This window comes from Tinamus guttatus, unplaced genomic scaffold (genome assembly GCF_059628265.1).
Source record: "Tinamus guttatus ecotype Peru unplaced genomic scaffold, ASM5962826v1 Tinamus_guttatus_pri_ptg000073l, whole genome shotgun sequence".
NCBI classification, from domain to species: Eukaryota; Metazoa; Chordata; class Aves; order Tinamiformes; family Tinamidae; genus Tinamus; species Tinamus guttatus.
Genome location: NW_028288607.1, coordinates 1,069,623 through 1,089,885, shown reverse-complemented (window position 1 = coordinate 1,089,885; position 20,263 = coordinate 1,069,623). Strand labels below are relative to the sequence as shown.

Sequence of the window (20,263 nt, the reverse complement as noted above, 5' to 3'; positions counted from 1 at the left end):
AATTAACCACAGAAATACAATAAACAAAGATGCCAGCAGCCATCTTGCCCTTGGCTTATGCACTGTAGACCCGTGTACCCATGTATTTCTGAGAACAGTGGCTGACAATAGCAACACAGCGGCTCCAGCTCTGGCCTTTTTATAAGCCAGAGCTTCTCTTCTTACACACTGGTAGGCAGGATGTGAGACATGAGATGAGGTTTGCAACTTCCTGGTCATTTAATAAGTTAATAGGTTCAGCCATTATACAGCAATGGAATTCTTCAGAAACATTTAGAGAGGTGCTCAATTTCATTCATTTAGTCTGTAATTAAGTTTGCCTTTTAAACTGTAATCTTGTAAGAAGCTAAGCAGTTCCTATCCTTTACTGTTGGAGAAAGTTAGTTAGTTGGAGAAAGCTTAGAAAAGTCACATCATTGCCATTTTCATTGCTTCCCTCACACAAAATTTCTTCCTAATATCAATGAGTACATCAGAGCAGAGGTACATCAGTTAATTCTAGATTAACTTAGTCTGCCAGGTCAGAACCAGACCCAATAGCAAGGACTTTAAAAAGGGCTGGGCAGCCATTAGGTGAAGCAGTATGACTACATTTATCTTCCTATTATAAACATGACTGATCCTTGATACAAATCTTTACCTCCCTGGATCATCTGCTCAGAAAGTCGGAACCCAGAGGGATGTGCGGTGCCTAACCGTCCCGACTTTAGGACAAAGCACTGGAGTTCTGCACGACCTGGAAAGCGAGTCTAACTAGGTCTTACTGCCTGGACCAAACACAAGATGACTGAAGGCAGGAAGATACAAGGTGCATAAATATGTGCACATGCGATATGAAGCTGTACAAGTCCCGCTGATGTCCCCTCACCTCCACAGATACCGTCATCAGCCCTTTCTCCATGTGCTGCCTAAAGCTGTAGAACCCAACATCCACCTTCTGAGCCACAAGCCGAGGCACTGAAAGCAAAAGGTATATGTTATTTGTGCAGATGAGTGCTTCCACAAGAAAGGGAACAGAATCAGCAAGAGAAGCCTCATTCCACAGGGATGTCCACTGCTACAGTCATTCCTCTAGTCAGTGTTAGCTGTTGCAGCAGTATTTAGATTATAGAAAGACTCTACAGGCAAAAAAAAAAAAAAAAAAAAAAAAAAAAAAAAAACATCATCTAGCATACTGAAAGATCTTTGCTAGAGGCAACCTGTCTAGTTTTACAGGAATTGTACACTGACACACTGAAATCCTAAATACCCAACAGTTCAATGAAAAACTGCAAGAAAACAAATTCTTCATAGACTGATATTTTAATACTTAACCTGCACAGTAATCTCTATATTGCATATACTGGAAATCCATGCCCTCCCGGTTCATGTTTACTCAATCCCTGCTATGCTCGATTACTCAGAGTCACTCAGCCAGATTCGTGGTTTTGTTATGTAAATATTGGCCAAAGATTTCAAAGGATACCTCTTTCTCTCTAAAACTATTTCATGGTTAATATCTTACTTTAGATTATTAGTAGTCATTGACTTGGCATTATCTACAGCCACAGAGCAACCATGGAAAAATGAACCCTACGTGGGCAATCCTCCTGCATCAGAAGAATTGGCAAAAGTAGCTTTTAAATTAAGATGATTCCACAAAGCTATCACCCCAAACAGCTCAATTGACTCATGATTTAGGCCGCTGCCAGGTTCTGCCTCGCTAAGGCGTTATGCAGTTCAACTACTACAGCATCGCTTAGCTTTTCTCACATACCTTAGATAAAAGAAAGAGCAGTAGAGCACGTGCGGTTGAGGCAGAGGATTTCCCAGGTCGCTGGTGACCAAGTCAGTGGTCCTGCTGCCTCCCCCACCAGAATATAATCTACCCCTGCAGTGGACACTTCCCAAGAACAGCTGGCTATAGGGTGGTGGTTCTGAGTTTTGCTGAAGGTCAGATGGTCCTGTCATCCTGGCATTTGGGGTCAGCAGTGTTCAAGGGCCGGAGACATTGCTACAAAGGGAACGTTACCCCAAGGCACCATAACAGGTTCAAGCCTGTGTGTGCTACAGCCGCTCTAGCGGGATAGCACTCCCTCCAGGGCAAACCGGGATATCAAACTAAACTGCCAGAACAGCACTCCTTCTGTAACACAATTCTTCCCAGGAGGGAACACAGAGAGCTGCTCAGCACCTAGAGCAAGTTGGAGGGGGAAAGGCAGTTAGGGGGCAGAATGGAATTAGTAGCTCCCCAGCAAAGTACTAGCTCTGTATTTCCCGGTGGAGGACATGCAGGAGGGGACATGAGAGGTGCTACCAGGGCTGGAGAAGCAACACAGGGCTCCAGAGCAAAGCTCAGAAAGGGCTTCTGAAGAGACTAGAGGGCCCAAATGGAGCTGGAGCACAAAAAGAAGCGCTCTAAGAAGGCTCCTGAGTCAAAGGCATTCCTGGGGCTCTGCAGGACCGAGGACTAGACAGCACAAGATTCTTCAGGGAAATCTAGTGCAGATTAAACGTATCTTCTGGAGAGAAGAACAACTAAAAGAAACCCGAGAGCAACGCCCAGGTCCTGCCCGGGACAAGGAGCAGCCCGGCCCGCAGCGGGCACCCTGCCCTTCCCTTCCCCTGCCGCTTCAACCCCCGCGCGCGCCCTTTCTTACCCGGCCCTGCTACTGCGGGACGCCGCCCTGCCCGGCCCCAGCGAGCTGCCCCGTCCCGGCGCGCCCCGAGCGGACCGCGTGGCCTGGGACCCTCGTCGCGTCGCGGCCAGCACCCCCAGCTCCGCTCACCTCCTCCGGCGCCGGGCCCAGTGGCGGCTGCTCAGCGGCAGCGTCCAGATTGCGGAGCAGCACCATCTTCCCTCAGCTGCCATCCCAGCCGCAGGATCCGCTCGCCCTCTGCCACACCTATCAACCCGCGGTCCCACCTGCCGCTCATTCCGGCCCAAGGGCCCACAGCTGCCGCCTGGGACGGGAGAAGGGCCGCGAGCCCCATCAGCGATAGCCAGGGCGGCCCGAGCGGCAGAGCCCCCACCCGCAACTCACTGAAAGCGCAGGGCAGAGCCCTGGCCAGAGCACAGGGACAGGGAGGTCAGTCAGGCGTGGGCGGTGCCATCAGCCACTTTGTCCTGTCGGAAAGGACAACCCTGGCAAGGACTGAGGGCGAGACAGGCACAGCCCTTTTCCTACAAAAGGCCTGCCTGCACCTAGTGTTTATCTCATCACATACAACACTCCTCGTACAAAAGAGGAGCACCTTAACCGCATCTCCACTTGACCAGGGTTTAAAATTAACCCTTGGCTTTCAGAGTTGGAGCTGGCTTCTCTGTGGATGCAGTGAGGCTGCAGGGGAAAATCTCCCCCTCGGGTCTGAACACCGTCTCAGCAGGAGACTCCTGGAGCTAGAGAAACCTCTCCCAGCTTCTTGCGGGGGTGGTTAGTGCACATTGGTACATTAGAGCTAGCCAAGGACGCCACAGGATAGTGGAGAAATTCCTGTACTGACACCTGAAACCTGCTTTGTAAATGTTAGGCTTGAATAAATCGTGCTATTTGTGAACTTGACTAATTGGTTTGAATACAGTCAGAGTGATAGACGACAAACTGTTCGTGAATCCGGTGCAACCAGACCAGAATCAGGCCCTACAACTACCACAGTATTGGGTATCCCCATTAAGAGAAGAATCGAGCCACTCCCGATCTCTCTGAATGCTTAGGGGATTTATCTCCTCCCAACTTTGTCAGCGGTCTTCCCAAATTTGTCCCCACTTCAAACCGCAACATTAAGCAACAAGAAACACAAAGCTTTGTGGGGCCCTGCAAAGCAAACAGGGCCCCAGGGCACACCAGGAGCTTGGGCCAACCCAAAATAGGAATTGAGGGGTCCACAGGGCAAACACAGGGCTCCGGAGCAAACCAAAATACAAAGGAAAGACGTTGGGGCTCAACAAAGGGCTCAAAAGGCACATGCCAGCCCTGGTTGTGGCTGATGCGGGGTGGAGGGGTAGAAAAGGGGGAGGTGATGGAAAAAAAAACAGATGCCAGTGGAAAGAACGGTCTTATTTAACTATTAAGGCAATACAGAATGATACATTTAACAGAACAATAAGCTTACTGTGTGCTCAGTTTTAGCAACAGACAAAAGAAGCAGAGTAATGCACCTAACCATTACTATACGCGAAAGAGATCAGTGATTAAAAAAGATACATCACCAGTTGCCTAAATATGTTACCACCATCCACATCCGCAGCGGCTGGGGAGCCCCTGTTGCAGCGTGGGCTTTAGTGTCCAATTTCCTTTCAAGTCTTAGTGATGGCAGGCTAGCTCATGTACTGCTTGCAGTTACTTCTTAAAATGTAAAGTATATTTATTTTTCACAAGCTTGCTTACACCTAACTGATGTAATAAAAAGATAAACTCAAGACAATTCATCATACCATACTCCGCAGTTACAGATTGTTACTGCAATCTTTTTAAAAAAAGCCACCGTAACTATTGATAGCAAATAGAATCCTAATACCCATATGGCAATTTATTATACCATTGTTCATAAAAAGCTTTTTTAAAAAGACCAGAAAAAACGTTTAAATATCCGTTACAAATACGAATTTGCAAACATTAGTTAAAGGTACCACACACTACAGTGTTCTAAGCTTTCAAGTGTATGTTCTGGTAAAGATCCATGTTGTGGGCAGGAGAGAGAACAACACAAGTAGAGGTGCATACTTCATTATCTTTATTTATAAAGAAGTGACAACACTAGAAAACACATTGATAACCAGTGCTTTGAACAGTAAAGGTGGGATCTATAAAAGACTGATTGAACTGAACAACTTTAAGTCTTTATCAAGTTGCATATCTGCCAGGAATGGTGAAATGCAAGAGTTTACATCTAAATATTCCATAATGGAATAGCCACATAATATCAAATATAATCTCCAGTTTCATAACCAGTACATATAAAAAAAAAAAATCCATCATTGAGTATTAGAAGCCCACCACAAGTTCTTATTGCTTTTTGAGTTAAACACACTTCAAATAAACTGAAAACCAAACAATCTTTACAGTGTCTTGCTTATCTTCCTGCTCATTTGATGTTAACACTGGAAGCAATCAGTTATTATGAGACAGCAACAGAGGCACTAAAAAAAAAAAAAAAAAAAAAAAAGCACATGGATATTCCCCACATCCCACCCTCCCTACTCCCCAAAACCCACAATTACCACTTAGTGCCAGTAGAGGAGTAAAACTTGGTAGACAAAACCAGAAATCTGACTACAGTAAGAAGGGAACATGAAAGGAATTACAACTTATTTAAATATTCAAAATTTGAAGTTCTTCAAAATAAAGCATATCATCCCAAGATTTAAAAAGGGAAGTTGCTTTATATATCTAATTCTTGCACATGCTCAAGTCCATTGAGTTCCACTGGGCAGCAGTTGATTTTGAATTCGACAATGCTTCAAAAATTACTGTAATACTTAATGCTCTTTTTACTAAAGAAAGCAAGAAAATAAATGCACATCGATGTTTTTCTTTGCCAGCTCAGCATCTCCACAGCACTTCCACTGCCATAAGCAGTACTAAGCAGTGTCAAAAGTTCTACCAGTATCACTGTCTTCAGAATCGTCCTCAGAAGCTGTTGGAATAACATAGTATAATCAGAAGACTTCATAAAGGTCTGTGAAATGCAGAATTACAATACTTTTAGTTTACGTTGAGTAATAGAAATAAATAGAAATAAAGTAACTTTAAAATACCAATAACAGATTACAAATAGCCAAATTCCTATTGCTTTTTAAAATATTATCTAGCTTATTTTTTAAACAACTTTTATGTCTAATAATGCAGCATTTTAAAATTCAAATCCCGTATCACCAACCAAGGTGCCCTCCTACTTTTCCTCAACAATAGAAGGAAGAACATGTAAATCTGCCAGAGCCGGAACTTTTATGTAACGTTTATAGTAACCAATTCCAACAGTGGTAACAGCAGAGTATATACAATGACAGCTGCACTCAAGCCAAAAGAAGATTCACAGTTAACTATTTTCACACTAAAAACTCTAGAAATGTTCAATACTCTAAAACAGAATACCTATTAAAAGCAGTAGAAACTCCCTACCCCCTGCCCCTTATTTCAGCGTTCAAAATGAACATAGGAATTCTATGTGTTCAAAATGAATATGCACCCTGAATCCTTGTAAGGATTTCCTTGCAAGACAAACTAAAGAACAATACACACTTGTCAACTGTAATAAAAAGTCAGCATGAACATCTTCAATAACTTTGTAATGTGTTATCTTGTGTGTAACAGGAATTTTATTTGTCCTTTTGAGCAAACTCTTGTTTTCAAGAAAGTATATGCACACAGGAGTCAATCTCGAAGTCAAACTCTGAACATGAGAGGGATGTATGGTTTGTTCTGTCACATCTGCAGTCCCTCCAAAATGCTTCTTAAAAAGGAAGTATAACTAAAATAATGTCATTGAACAATAAGTTTTACTTCAGTATTCCTCACCTGAAAGTTCGGTAAAGCCTTGCTCAAATATAGATCAAACTGCTGTGTGAAAACACCGCTCATTTAGATTATTTTCTACTATAACAAGGAAACACATAAATAAATAAATAAAGCTCTCACCTACATAGTTCACCTTTATTATACGAAGTACCAGTTACCTAATGCTCTGAATATAATCAATTGCTTAAGCTAAAGGACAACTTATTTCCTTTGACAGCACCTCCTATTGTACTGCAAGTACCAAGTTTTATGGACGGAAGGATCAATTCATACATAAACTTTAAGTGTTGAGGGGGACAGAGCGGCAGAAAAGAACTAGTAAAAATAAGCAGCCCCAGGTACCTTTCCATTGCCTATTCGTAAGGCTCAGAAATAATGCTTAGACGCAGCTTGAGCTTACCAGAAGTCAGCATCTACTCATGATTTTAACCCCAATGAAGGCCTTATACAATGAAAAGCAGACTAGTCCTTTGTAAAAGTTGTCAACTGTTAAATGTGATTCCAAAATTGGATAATTCCAAGTACTTCTATAATTAAGTAGAGTCCAATTTGATCCAAAACATTGCTTTCCTACTAGGACTCATGTTAAGTGCTACAGACCAATGGTCATCACCGCTTCCATAACTAAAACAACTGAACTGTAGCTAGTGAGGAATCTTGGTATCACTTGCAGAAAGCATTCTTCAGTCCCCTCTGTGGTCAAGAAATCAATCATGGAAAATAAAATAATTTCTTCCTCAAAATAATTCCACCAAAACTGGAAAAAAGCACTACTGGGTAAAGTATTTTTTTCAGAGACTAAATTTGGCAGTATGAATCTTGTCAGTGAGGGCTGTAACCATTCAACTTTGAGTGAATCTAATGGGGGCAGGGGAGAAACACCTACTTTCAATATCTTCCATATGTGCCTGAAGAGTTCTTGCAAGGTTAATAAACTAGAAACAAGGCAGAGAGAAAGTAGTTTAAAAGTTGCAAAGTTATTTGCAGAAATTTGCAACAAGTTAGCAGAGAAGACTTCTTTTTTTCAGATCCCAAAGACTTATCCCATATGACCCTTATCCTAACCCATGTTCCCAATTTACAAAATCAATGCAAAATGTATTAAAAAGCCCTACACTAAACTTCCAATTGCTATTATTCAGGAATATCAGTTTCCAGTCTATGTCAAATGTTTCTACCAGCAGTTAATGGTGTCAGCTTCAGATTGTATAGTCTGTATAAAACATATATTTGTTCATTTCAAAAATTGCCCGTTTTACAAAAATCAACTGTTTCTATAAATTCTAATGCAGAGAAATGAAATCAATGCCAGTTAAGGCACAAGAATCCTGTCACGATACATTTAAGTAAACATTTTGACTTATACTAGTAAATTACACTGCAGCTAGTCAACTTTAGAATGCCACACCAAAGTACGTATTTAGGGCCCAATCCAGTAGACAAAGGTTGCAAGGTCCACACCTTTGCAACACAGAATGGCAAAATGAAAGAATTTGACTAATATTTTCAGCTGCATATCTTACACAGAGGAATGGAAACCCCCTAGTTTCATATAAGTTCACTACAATCATGATATCTGCAGAGGTATTCACTTATCAATAACCTTGACAAATGTGATTTTGTACCACATTAACTACAATAAAGTAGTACCTTTCATTTCAAAACAAACATGGTGTTATTATAGTTGAGAAATCTATAGATGAGCAATCCATTCAATAAAATAAATGTATACTTACTCTGACACGTGTGCTGGCCTCACTTGCAGTTCCTAGCATATCAGAAAAGCGCTGTTCACATAAGTGTAACAGCACTACAAGGTAGAGACCAGAGCTGATGAATTCATAGTCTGCCTTAAAAGGAGATGAACAGAAATTTTCAAAATGTGAGTAATGTGTCTACATGTGTAATTCTAGTTCTGTTTCTTGAATTAACTTTTCTTGGAAGCATTATACAATTACTCTTCATTTGCTTTGACAAATTTACAGAATGACTATTAAAAAACTATTATACTTGGGGCTCCTCCTACTCACCCAAGATCTGTTATCCTTGAAGTTAGAAAGAATGACTTTCACAAATGAGTTTTAAGGCAGTATAGCTAGTCCACAGGCAAGAACCCAAGGACAGACTGGACAAGTGGACGGTGAGAAACCTCATGAAATTCAACATGACCAACTGCAAGGTCCTACACCTGGGGAGAAATAACCCTAGACAGGGGTCTGACAGGCTGGGGACTGACCTTCTGGAGAGCAGCTCTACACAGAAGGACCTGGGCGTCATTGTGGATGACAAGGTGACCATGAGGCAGCAGTGTGCCTTCATGGCCAAGAAGGCCAATGGGATCCTGGCGTGCATTAAGAAGAGCGTCTCCAGCAGGTCAGAGGAGGGGATCCTGCCCCTCTGCTCAGCCTTGGTGAGGCCACATCTGGAGTATTGTGTCCAGCTCTGGGCTCCACAGGACAAGAGGGATGTGGAGCTGCTGGAGAGAGTCCAGCGCAGGGCCACAAGGATGATCAGGGGCCTGGAACATCTGCCCTATGAGGAGAGGCTGAGAGAGCTGGGCCTGTTCAGCCTGGAGAAGAGAAGCCTGAGAGGGGACCTGAGCAGTGCCTGGAAGTACCTCAAGGTAGCGAAGAAGATGGTGCTGGCCTCTTTTCAGTGGTAGCCAGCGATAGAACTAGAGGTAACGGCCACAAACTGAAATACCAAAAGTTCCACAGGAACTTATGGAAAAATTCCGTAACAGTGAGGGTGACAGAGCCCTGGAACAGGCTGCCCAAAGAGGTTGTGGAATCTCCCTCCCTGGAGATCTTCAAAACGCGCTTGAACGCAGTCCTGTGCCACATGCCCTTGTGCATGCAGGGGGGTTGGACTAGATGATCTATAGAGGTCCCTTCCAACCTTAACGATTCTATGATCACAGTATACCATGAAATGTAAGAATTATTTTCTAAAAAAAGAAGAAAACTACAGCGCTTTGCTCGGAGCCACTTAAAAGCCACCAATGCCTTACACAAAGAAAATATGAAGAAGACATTTAAGGAATGTCACGGTGTTATAAATATTCTGAGAAAGAGTAGTTTCTGTTAACATAAGAATTTTCAAAACGCTACAGCTGATTTTGGAGCGTCAATTGTCTAGGAACAAGTTCTAAAGCTCTTCCACTTCTATCGGGGTACACTGACATAGTCACCAATACTCAGCACTGTTAAAATACTTGATGGTACTACCAAGAAAAAAAAATATTCATAGTCCAGTACAAGTATCTGGAATTCCAAAGTGGAAATTCAGTTAGGATACCTTACTCTAAACAATAAGGAAGTTAGAGGGTGATCTTTAGCTGAGTTTACACTTTAACCTCTCAGGTAGAGGTTTTCACATTCACAGAACCCAACCCAGAGGCATAAGAAAATGCTCTGAATAAAGTTCACTAAAATAACCCCAGCCTTTGTTAAACCTGCATTTTAAACACTGAAGAAAAAAAAGTCTAGTCCTTCTAAGATGTTGCATTTTATATAAAGAGAGTAATATGGGTCTTAACTTCATTTTTAATTTAAGAAATTACTTAAAGGAACAGGAGCCAGCTTTGTTATAAAAAGTTAGTCTCTGCTACTCTAAGGGAAAGGATGAAGTTTTTAATGACAGTTTTAAAAGCAGTTTTTAACTGTGCTTAAAGCCAGCCTAAAGCCAACACATCACTAAAAGAATTTGAAATTCAATCTAATTATATTCAATTTAATTACTATTTCCACTGCCCCTATATGGCAAAGACACTGGGCTGCAAAGCTAGATGACACATCTGCAAACATGAAAATATAAGAGATATTACACTTACTGAAAGCTCAGAAATTGGAAGTACAGCAAGAAGATAGATTTGTCTGAATGCGGAGTAGGAAAGATCTATTCCATGAAATACATTATGTGAATAGCAGTCCCTTTGAGAAGGGTAAGCATTTTCTTTCCGCAAGGAAAAAAGCTACCCTCCCAGCACTAACCCAACACTTACCAAATTAGGCAAAATATACTAACTTGTTCATTTGCATGTGCCCTATAGAGTTCATGAATATCAAAGTCTTCAAGATTAAGATGCAACTTCTCTTTACACAGTTCACAAGTAGTTACTGCTTCCAAAGAAGAACCTAGTGTGGAAGGGAAATTGTGAGAAGTCAGTGAGTTACAAAAACCACAAACATGACAGAGGTATGCCAATATTATAAACTAAAACCAATGCTTAACTTTATTTTGAAGAGTAAAGACAAAGAAAAAGACAGTTTCTGATAGCAATGTAGTGAGTATCTCCTACTACCATAATTTTAATATGACAGAATGATTGTTCTCCATCAAATTCTATGTATTTTTCTCATGTTTAATCTGGACGCTCTTACTGAAAGTCTTGCATAAGGAAAAAGTGTTTTAGGCTATTTGATTTCTGCAGTTTAATCCAAACGCACCCAGGAGTACCAACAACTACATAATAACAAAATTTTCATCTTGAAGTATCAGGTTTAAAACAAGCTGTTCCACAAGCAACATTAAAAAAGCAGGCTAATGGTGGATTTGGGTCATATACTTGTTGATTTGCATTTAAGAAACTGCATTCTTCTATTTTAAATCTCCTATTGGCTGAGGCTTTGAATGCACCCCTAATGAGATGTAGGTTCTTTGATACTGAGTGAAGAAGTAAACAGATGTCAGCATCCCAGCATCTTTCTTTAGTCTGTACCAAGTCCTCTATTTGCCTTCTACCAAACTGCCTATCTTCAGTCACAATGATACTACAGACAACTATAAGGTCTTCAATGAACTTAAAGGTTATTAGAAAACATTTCTACAATGTGCAGTTTCCAAAGGGTTTCTTACAAAAGAAAACAAACAAAAAAAACAAAAAACACCCACGACCCACCACCACCAAAAAAACCTACGTGCACTCCAACGAAACTTTTTAAACAAGTAGTTTTAGCTGCTCTGAATAACAGTTACCCGACCTCAACAAGCAAGTCTTATTCAAGTATGATTACCCTTCCCTCCACTCCTACCCCACACTTTAAGATTCTTATCACTCTGCTACAAACAGCCTGTCTCCAGTTCTTAGTAATAACCAGAACTGCATGCACTGGGGGAACAAAGCCAGTTCTAGAGATGCCCTCCCCAAATCAACCTCCGTATTTTTCAAAGAAGTGTCATTAATATTAGTAATGGTCATGCTACTCAAAGTTCCTGACGTAACTGGAAGTTATCTTAGTCTAAATCCTGTTTTACCTGAATTAATCTTGGACTGCAGCCATTTTTTCATGCACTCTTGGTGAACATACTGCAGACTTCCAGTACATTTGCATGGCTCTATCAAGAGGTTGCTAGAATTTGCAGAAGACATCTGACAGATTCTGCACAAGTCACCCTCTTCATCTTCAGAATCTTCTAAGAGCAGGCTGATGGGGAAGGGGAGGAGGGGGAGAAGAGAGATCAACAAATGCTGTAACACATTTAATGCAAGACTTTTCTTAGTGACAACTCCCATCATTAAACTGTTCTCAAATCTCTAAAAAAAAATATCTCCTAGGACAATGAAACTGAGATGCAACCTTCTCTGAACAAAAGGTTCCTTTCAACATGAAGGTTACAGGAAAACCTCACATGTTAAAGCAGGTACATTTTATTATCTGTTAAGAGCATACCAATTTACCTCTCTTTAATTTTCTGGAGTCTTTCTGGATCTCTTGAAGGTGGTATTTTAGTCTTGTCACTTTCTTGTCCATCAGACTGATTCCAGCCAGTGGGAATAATATCTACAGTTATCATAAGATTGTCAGACAGACTGCTTCCTAATGTTGGAGGCACTGCAAAGCGAAAGAGAGAACGAGGCAGAATTCCAGAATGCCTCCTACTGTGGGTTGAATCTGGTGGGGAGGCAGTAGCTGTAGGGATACCAGATACTGCAGGTGTTGGTGGCCTGTTAACAGAAGCCCTAGGAGGGCTACCTGACTCTTCAAGAGATGTCTCCTCACCTGACTCTCTCCTTCTGAAGACATGTTGTGATCTAGCAGACGCATCAGAGGTAGAGATTCTTGCCGATTCATCTCTTCCTTCTCTCCTTCTTCTAGAGAAGAGAGGTGTACATCTGTTCCTCAAAGATGACGATAACCAGGATCCTGTGCTCCTGCTTTCAGAATCTGGTCTGTAACTTTCCCCATCCGAGTCAGAGTTATGATTCTGTGAAACTCCTGATAAACCCCATCTTCGTCTAAGAAAACTAAATCCCTGAGAAGCTTCAGATGTCTGAAGTCCTGGAACTTCAGCAGCTGCATTAGTGCTGGACAGAGTAGAAGCTTGAACTCTTGGAACAACACATGACTCCTCAGAGCCTAAGGATCTTGTAGGCAATGAGTCTTGGCTAGACCTTCGTGAGAAAAATGTAGATGACATACTAGATGCTAAACGAGACAACAGCTGCCTGGTTGTGCGTCTTCCTTCACTATCAGCTGCAGGCCCATTCAGTGTGCTCTGAGCAGATAAAATCCTTTCAGAACCATCTGAGGAAGCATTTTCACCTCTAATGGCAGTATGAGAAAATTCTGAGTGCATGCTCCTCTGAGGAGATTCCATTCCACTTCTCCTTTGTCTTGAAGGATAGCTGGATCTTGAAGAGCTCATATGACAGCCTCTGTTGAAAAAAGATGACTGATGATCAGAAGGCAACTGGCGGTTCATGGATGTGTTCAGCCTCAAAGTGCTTAATGAGTTCTCTTTTGGTCTTGCTCCCTGTGCATAAGAAGAGGCAGGCCTGTCGTGATGATCTGTTGTGAAAGAGCAGAGGAAAATTAGTACAATGAGACATAATCTATATCAGTATATTCCAGAAGGATAATTCCTAAGTGTCAATGAGGGAGTTGAGGATTTTGTGATTCTTATTTTAAGTTTTTATAAATTTGGCAGGTAGACTCTAGTGCAGTAATAAATTTACTTTCTAGAATTCTGTATGCTAAATTGAAATTGGTATATTAAACCTATTTGAATGTAACTTTCCTAAAAATCTGCATACTATCAAAGTATGTCTTCACATAACAATAGGAAGACAGTTAACAATAACCATCTGTCAGAAGTTACAGAGAAATAGTATTTCAGTAAACAAACAGCAACAACAAAAAAAAACGCAGCCGAATATGTAGTACCATTAAAAATTAAATGTCTGTTCTGCCTATAGAACAAGAAAGACAGGTTAATCAAAATTTCAGCAATATAACAGTCACAAGAACACCTGAAACAAGTATGTCGATAAAGGAAAATATATTCCCCCTCTATTGCGACACAAGTGACCCTTAATCTAGATATTGGAATAAAAAGACCTGGAGTCTACTACTTAAAGAGAATAATATATCATTCTGCATATTATTCAGTTTAGATAACAGCACTTGCACAGTTTTTTTAATTTGACATATTTAATTTAAACAAAGAACTTAAAAAAAAAAAAAAAAAAAGGGGGGGGGGGTAATTACGATTACGGGTACAAGTTGAAACCCTGGCAGTTCCATCTCCATGTTAGGAAGAACTTCTTTACTACGAGGGTGAAAGAGCCCTGGAACAGGCTGCCCAGAGAGGCTGTGGAATCTCCTTCTCTGGAGATCTTCAAACCTGCCTGGATGTCACCCTGTGCCACACGCTGTTGGTGTCCCTGCTGGAGCAAGGAGGTTGGACTAGATGATCTCTAGAGGTCCCTGCCAATCTTAACCATTCTGTGATTCTGTAATACCCTAAAAAAATATTGCAAAAATATTGCAACTGCCCTTTTAACATATTTTCTGTCAATACTGTATATGTATATCAGTCTCCTTCCTCAAACCTGGTTGAGCACCAATACTCAACAGTAGCAGCAGACTACCCTCAAGAGAGAGGAAATCTTCTAATTCCTTTCAATATTTTAACCACTTAAGAAATGCAAGTTAATACTAGTTTCTCTGATATAGAACCCTTTTTTTCCCAAAACCTTTTATAGAAATCTTTACCTGAAAGAATTTTACAATTTCTGTACTTAAATTTCTTTATTTTAATCTCAAAGCGGTGGTTTACACTTCTGGCAGATCCTAGAGAAGAAGACACATCTGCACAGATGCATAAGGTCTGATAAATGGTTTTGATTGCACAACAGGGAACAAAGCTGGAGTTATTTTTTTATAGTGCTTAATGGTGGCACGAGTGCCGAAACAACCTAAATAAGAGACCTTAAGATGAAAAAGGAAGGAGGATGTTCGCTAAATATTCAAAGTTACAGTGGCAAATACTGACACCAGTTTCTTTTAAACTAAACGCACTTACAATCTTAATACAAAAAAGCACAGACAAGCAACCTAAAGGTCTGCAAACTTTCAGATAGTAACACTTACATGTTGAAGATGTAAAGTCACTGCTTCTGTGGCTGTGATCCACTAGATTATTAACAGATGGATCTGTTCTTCTTTCTAACTCCCTTCGTTCCCTCACCAGCTCAGTTCCCAGAGAGCCAAGCACCACTGATGAAGACCTGGGAATCCGACTACACCTCCAAGAGGAATCTAGAAAAAAAAACCCAAGATAATAAAATCCCAGGTCTTTGCAATCACAAAAAAAAAAAATCAAGTTGATACTTATACATGCATTCTGGTCATACTGCATTAAGGGTGAGTCTGACAATACAGTTAAGCTGATCAAGAGGCTAGCTGCCAACAAAAGGCTAAGGGTATGCTGCACTCTGCTGATGCTGGCACTTATTTGATCTTGCAGGGAATTTGTTCTGGAAGCTAAACCAGAAAAAAAGTAATAATACTTCTGTGAAGAGCTAGAGTCATGTTTACACTCATACAGGGTAGGAAAGGGGAAAAAGTATCCGGCATTCTGATGCTAATTATTAGGTAGGTTTAGCTGTATGGCAAAGCAACAGTTTGAAATTTAGCAAATGCTGCTATTCTAGTGGAATTTCTTAAATACTCCTGAGATTCACTTTCCAGGAAGATATCTGAAGCTTAACAGCAGCTTAGGCACAAATCTTGAGAATAGCGAGAAACAATGTTCTTGCTCATATTATGGACATTAAAACAACCTCCACCAACTAAATAGGGAACTGTAAACACTTCAGCTGTAAAAAAAAAAGTTCTCATTCCAAAAGATACTCTTCAGCAGCTCTAAAAAAAGAGTCTACCTTGGTGATAATTTTTAATTCAAATTTAAGTAGGCATCTAATATTGGCAATGTGGCAACCAACCAATCCACAATGGGATATTTTTCACCTAAGAAGAAACATTAATGTTGGTCATTTTATTACCATATAAGAAAGCATCTACAGGACTGGGATTTGACCAAGAATTTACTGATTTATTTGGATGGCTGGGATTACATAGGGAGATATAAAAAAAGAACACAGAACACATTCACAAGGATAATTTGCATAGGTATAAAGGTCTGTTTCAAAATGTTCTAGAAATAATTTCAATACAAGATTTTGACCTTTGTTTCCTGGACTTTTTTTTTGTTATTACATTACATATATCACATCCAAGTAACACATACTTATTCACAGCTTCAATGAAGAACATTTTTTCCCCTGAGAAAGATACCCAGTATACCGTATTTATTTTTGTCTAGCTTGTAGATTTATTTTAGCCCTAGCAAAAAGAACTTCCCTCCCCAGTCCTTTCAACAGTACTCTAATGTGCCATGCTACTTCATTTCTTGCAATAAAGAGCTATGTGAATATAATACCTTCCTTTCTGCTGTCCCTAAAACATGCAGTTTTACCAATACAAGTTGACTCTTGAAATAGTAACAGTATTCATTCTTTCTTTGAAGTCTAAAGCAACCCGATATATATACAAGCCATGAAGTTTGCCTTTTCTACAAAAGGAAAAGATAATTTGGAAATTATATCACACTAATAGCCTTCTTGGTATTTTGAATGAGGCTATCAGTGTGAAAATAACCTCATAACGAGAATAATTTGCTAATATTTAAAATTTACTTTGAATTTATTTCAGATAAAATTCTTCAAGCTTGGTGAAGCCTCATCTTATTACCCTGGGACAATTCTCATATATTTCAGTTCTAGTAATTGGCCTCTCACCTGAAATTGCATTCAAGCCATTGTTTCTCAGAGAAGAGGTAGACATGCAAGATAGCTTTGGTCTCTTTGAATCGCTGTCTCGCTGCTGGTTATTCAGTCTTGAATATGCTCCCTGAGTTCTCTCGGACTCACCATAACATGCAGATGTAAAATGAGAGGAGGAAGATGTAGACTAAAAAAATAAATTAAATAACAAGCAGACAATAAAAAAATACAATTAGGAATATAGGATTTCACACGCGCTTGTTGTAGTCTAATATATGCCTAATGCTGTGTGTAAGACTTGCAAAAACAGTACATTAAGATGCAAAGCCTTTTTATTTAAAACTACTGTAGGATTTATACTCCTGCCCTTGATTAATATTTTCAGGTTTAATCAAGACAATCCCACCAACATAAGCTGGCTTCCACTGTAACCAGCCTTTTTTTGCTTTTCAGATGAACGTGGCTTTACAGAGGAAAAAGATACTTCTGACTTAAATTTACAGGTCTCCATCTAATCATAAGATTAAAGTTAGAGCATAAGCTACTCCCATCCAAAAACTCTAAGTATTCTAAAGCAGATCTCCAAAAACTATTTAGTTAGATCCAACTGACTTAATGCTATCTTAAGAAAGGTCCCTTAGAAATACCCGATTATCCTATTCATGATAAAATTTACACTGTTCATTATTCAACTTGTTCTACAGTGTTCATGTATAATCTCTCTCCTTTCTTTTTTTTTTTTAAGTGGAGATTACAGAGCCATTTTCACCTCAAATCTCGAAGTTATTTCTTAACTGGGAAGGCTAAAGAAAGACTTTATTTACAGGAGAGAAGGAAAAAAAAATAAAGCAAAAAAGCTATGACAAGTCTTACCAGTCTGTTTCTGCTTCCCAAAAATCTTTCAGACCGTGGATGATCAAAAGTCCCTGAGTAGCGAGTCGGAGAGGATGTTGTAAGCTTCCAAGGAGTTTCATGGACCTCTCTTTCTCCAGTTCCCCAGTCTCTACTGGAACCATTCAATACAGTTGATTCCTAAAGAAAAACATGCTTACATCCATATTGCAACTCCAATTGAACTACAGATATGAAAACCATTCAGAGAAAGCTTTATGGAAGCTACTCAAGAAAAGAATGAATCATGCCTTGAAAAGAAACACTGCCAAACAAAAGTGTTTCTTTATTCCTCTCCAGCATTTTTCACTTTTCCTCGTGAAATATTGTTGCTCTTGCTTTATTATTATTATTCCTTATTGTTCTTGCTTGCTCTTCTGTTGCTATAAGAACAAGAAACTTAACTAACACATAGCTGTAACTCAAGGTGCAATCCTTTTGCATGTTTTGGGGTGTTATCCCTATTTATATCCTCCAGCAAGGAGACAGAATGACCTCGTCTTTTGATTTTTTTCAAAAAATAAAATAAAATGCAGATACAGAGAGTCGTGAGCTTCCTGCATTAAAGCAGATAAGTTATATGTCTTTTCCCGCTCTTTAGTTTTAAAAAAGTGAAATAAAGAATGGTGGCAAAGGAAAAAGTAGTATTTTGAGCCTACTGATAGGATTTGTTTTAATATACACTCTCCATCCTACTAAAATGGCTGGGAACAAATGTAAACCATGTAAAAAAAGCTTATATTTCTCCCAATTTCATAGAAGAGGAGGAAAAAACAGTTTGGTAACATACCAATAATTTCACAACATCAGTTCAGCTCAAGACCAAACCTTTTGAACACCAGCTTTCAGACTGATACATAGACTGAGTGGGTCCATACATGCCTAAGAAAAAGCAAAAGCATTGCTTTTTGCAGTGTAGATGGAGAAAAATATGTAGGAATATAAAAGAAAAAAAATAAAAGAACAAAACTACTCTTAAATAGTGTGTTGCCTATATACTAACATAGGCATGCAAAATGTGTAACACATAGCTGCACACGTATTGTGCTAAAAATAGTCAAATGATCCAATACTTGTAAAACTGTTGCTGGGAAAGGGGTTATGTAACACAACGTCTGCTACAGTTTGTCAGCAAAAAAAAATGTATTTTTATCAATTTAATTGAAAATATAAACATTAAGATCAGAGGCTGAAACAGGCTTACACCTCTGTGCCCCAAAATTTGAGCTGAGAGCTGACAGGAGCAGAAATAAACAAACAAAATGAAACAAAACAAAAATCAACAAATAATAAAAAAAGGAAATTCAGCCAAACAACCCTCTTTTGCTTCTAAGTTCCTCAAATAATTTCTGAAGTAATTTAATCGCTACTTACTTTATCCTTTAGAGGAATATTACAGTATCTGCAGAGCGCCAGTTACGCTTGAGCACAGCTTCCCCTTCCTGACAAGATGCAGTTTGATTACAGTGTAAAATGCTGGGATGTGATACAACAAAAATCCTCACTCCAGTTCTGTTTATCACAGACAAAGTCTAGCTGTATTAACATGCTAACGGTATAACATAAGACTGGAGGTTCTCTTGTTTCTACTACTGCAAAATTCAAAGTACTTACAGCAGTACAGCCTACTGTAAACTCTTAGGACTGCAATGTCTTCCTTATATGTTTTTGCATTGCTACCCACACAGAAAACCCCATTTACCCAGATTTAACCCTGCAGTGACTACCATCTCAACAATGAATCTGTAGTTCGCAGACACCCTTTATTCAGCAAGCAGCTGATTTTAAAACAGAAATAGTTTTTAAAGCCCAAGCAGAAGTGTGTAAAGACAGCATACCAGAAACTACTAGTTCTAATCTCTGCATTTTCAAATTAATCTTGCTTTTTTTTCCGCTTTTTTCTTGTTCCTTTGTTTTCTTTCTCCACAAATGCAGGACACTAGATGCGGCTTTTCCTTATATTTCCCTATTATATTCTTCTCTCTCCTTTTTTTGTGACAGTCATTAGATGAATAGGTATCTTGAGTGATTTCACACTTTATGGAAACACACAAAATGTATTACCTGGAATCCAGACTCTAATCTCCGTGAAGACTCTCTTGCACTGTATGCGCCAGCTAAATTGCTTCCAGCCAACGTTCTAGATCCTAGAGAAGCACTAGAGGCCTGAACAGATATCCTCCGAGGAATTCTTGAGGGCTTAGACTCCATTCTTCGTATCCTGTATGGGAACACAGTTATTACTTCTCTTAGAAGCAGATACATACACACAAAACATACACAGATCATTCTGAATGTGTTGTAATTATGACTCACACATACACTTTTTTAAATAGAGCTTTGGTCTTGTCATTCATGAGCAATATGGAAAAATAATTCTTTCCCTAGTTCCCTAACCCTACATTTCCTCCTGCTGTAGGTTAGGAAACCAGGAACAAGGTTCCTCCTCCAACACTCCCCCCAAGACTTTGAGCTTGATGATATTCAGAATTTTGAGTGGGACTTCACTGAAGAACTCTGCAGCTCTAGCACTAACACAAAATGAGCCAGAGTCCTCAGATTTCCCAAATTTTTAAATTCTCTTTCTGCTATTTAGCTGCAACCCAAACATGGGAAGCTGGATTAAGTGATCCAGCACTACTAAGATCACAAATGTTACTGCTTACTTGACAAAGTGCACTAGCATTGTCAGCTTGGTTCTGGATCACTTTGCATCAGACAGGTAGGGAAACAGTTGAATTAAATAACCACAGCCAAACAGCTAGATGTAAAATACACATGGGTTCTTGAAGAAAGGAGGCAAGCT

The 20,263-nt window shown here is 39.8% G+C and overlaps 1 protein-coding gene across 4 annotated transcripts; it reads right to left on the bottom strand.

The window, feature by feature from the left end:
- Positions 1–5,296: 5,296 nt before the first annotated feature.
- On the bottom strand, positions 5,297–19,673 carry MARCHF7 (membrane associated ring-CH-type finger 7). Of its 4 annotated transcripts, none has more exons than XM_088519805.1 (10): positions 19,522–19,673; positions 17,440–17,598; positions 16,582–16,753; positions 14,873–15,040; positions 12,500–13,288; positions 12,178–12,331; positions 11,754–11,923; positions 10,524–10,633; positions 8,234–8,347; positions 5,297–5,658 (listed from the first exon to the last, which is right to left on the bottom strand). In XM_088519805.1, the coding sequence occupies exons 1-10, from the start codon at positions 19,666–19,668 to the stop codon at positions 5,440–5,442; spliced, it is 2,202 nt and encodes a 733-aa protein (XP_088375931.1). In that variant the 5' UTR covers positions 19,669–19,673; the 3' UTR covers positions 5,297–5,439. The 4 variants fall into 4 exon arrangements, 3 of the variants coding, with proteins under 3 accessions (XP_088375931.1, XP_088375930.1, XP_010211586.2); XM_010213284.2 differs by adding an exon at positions 7,384–7,432 and having other exon boundaries at positions 5,453–5,616; positions 12,178–13,288; XM_088519804.1 differs by having other exon boundaries at positions 12,178–13,288.
- Positions 19,674–20,263: the final 590 nt, after the last annotated feature.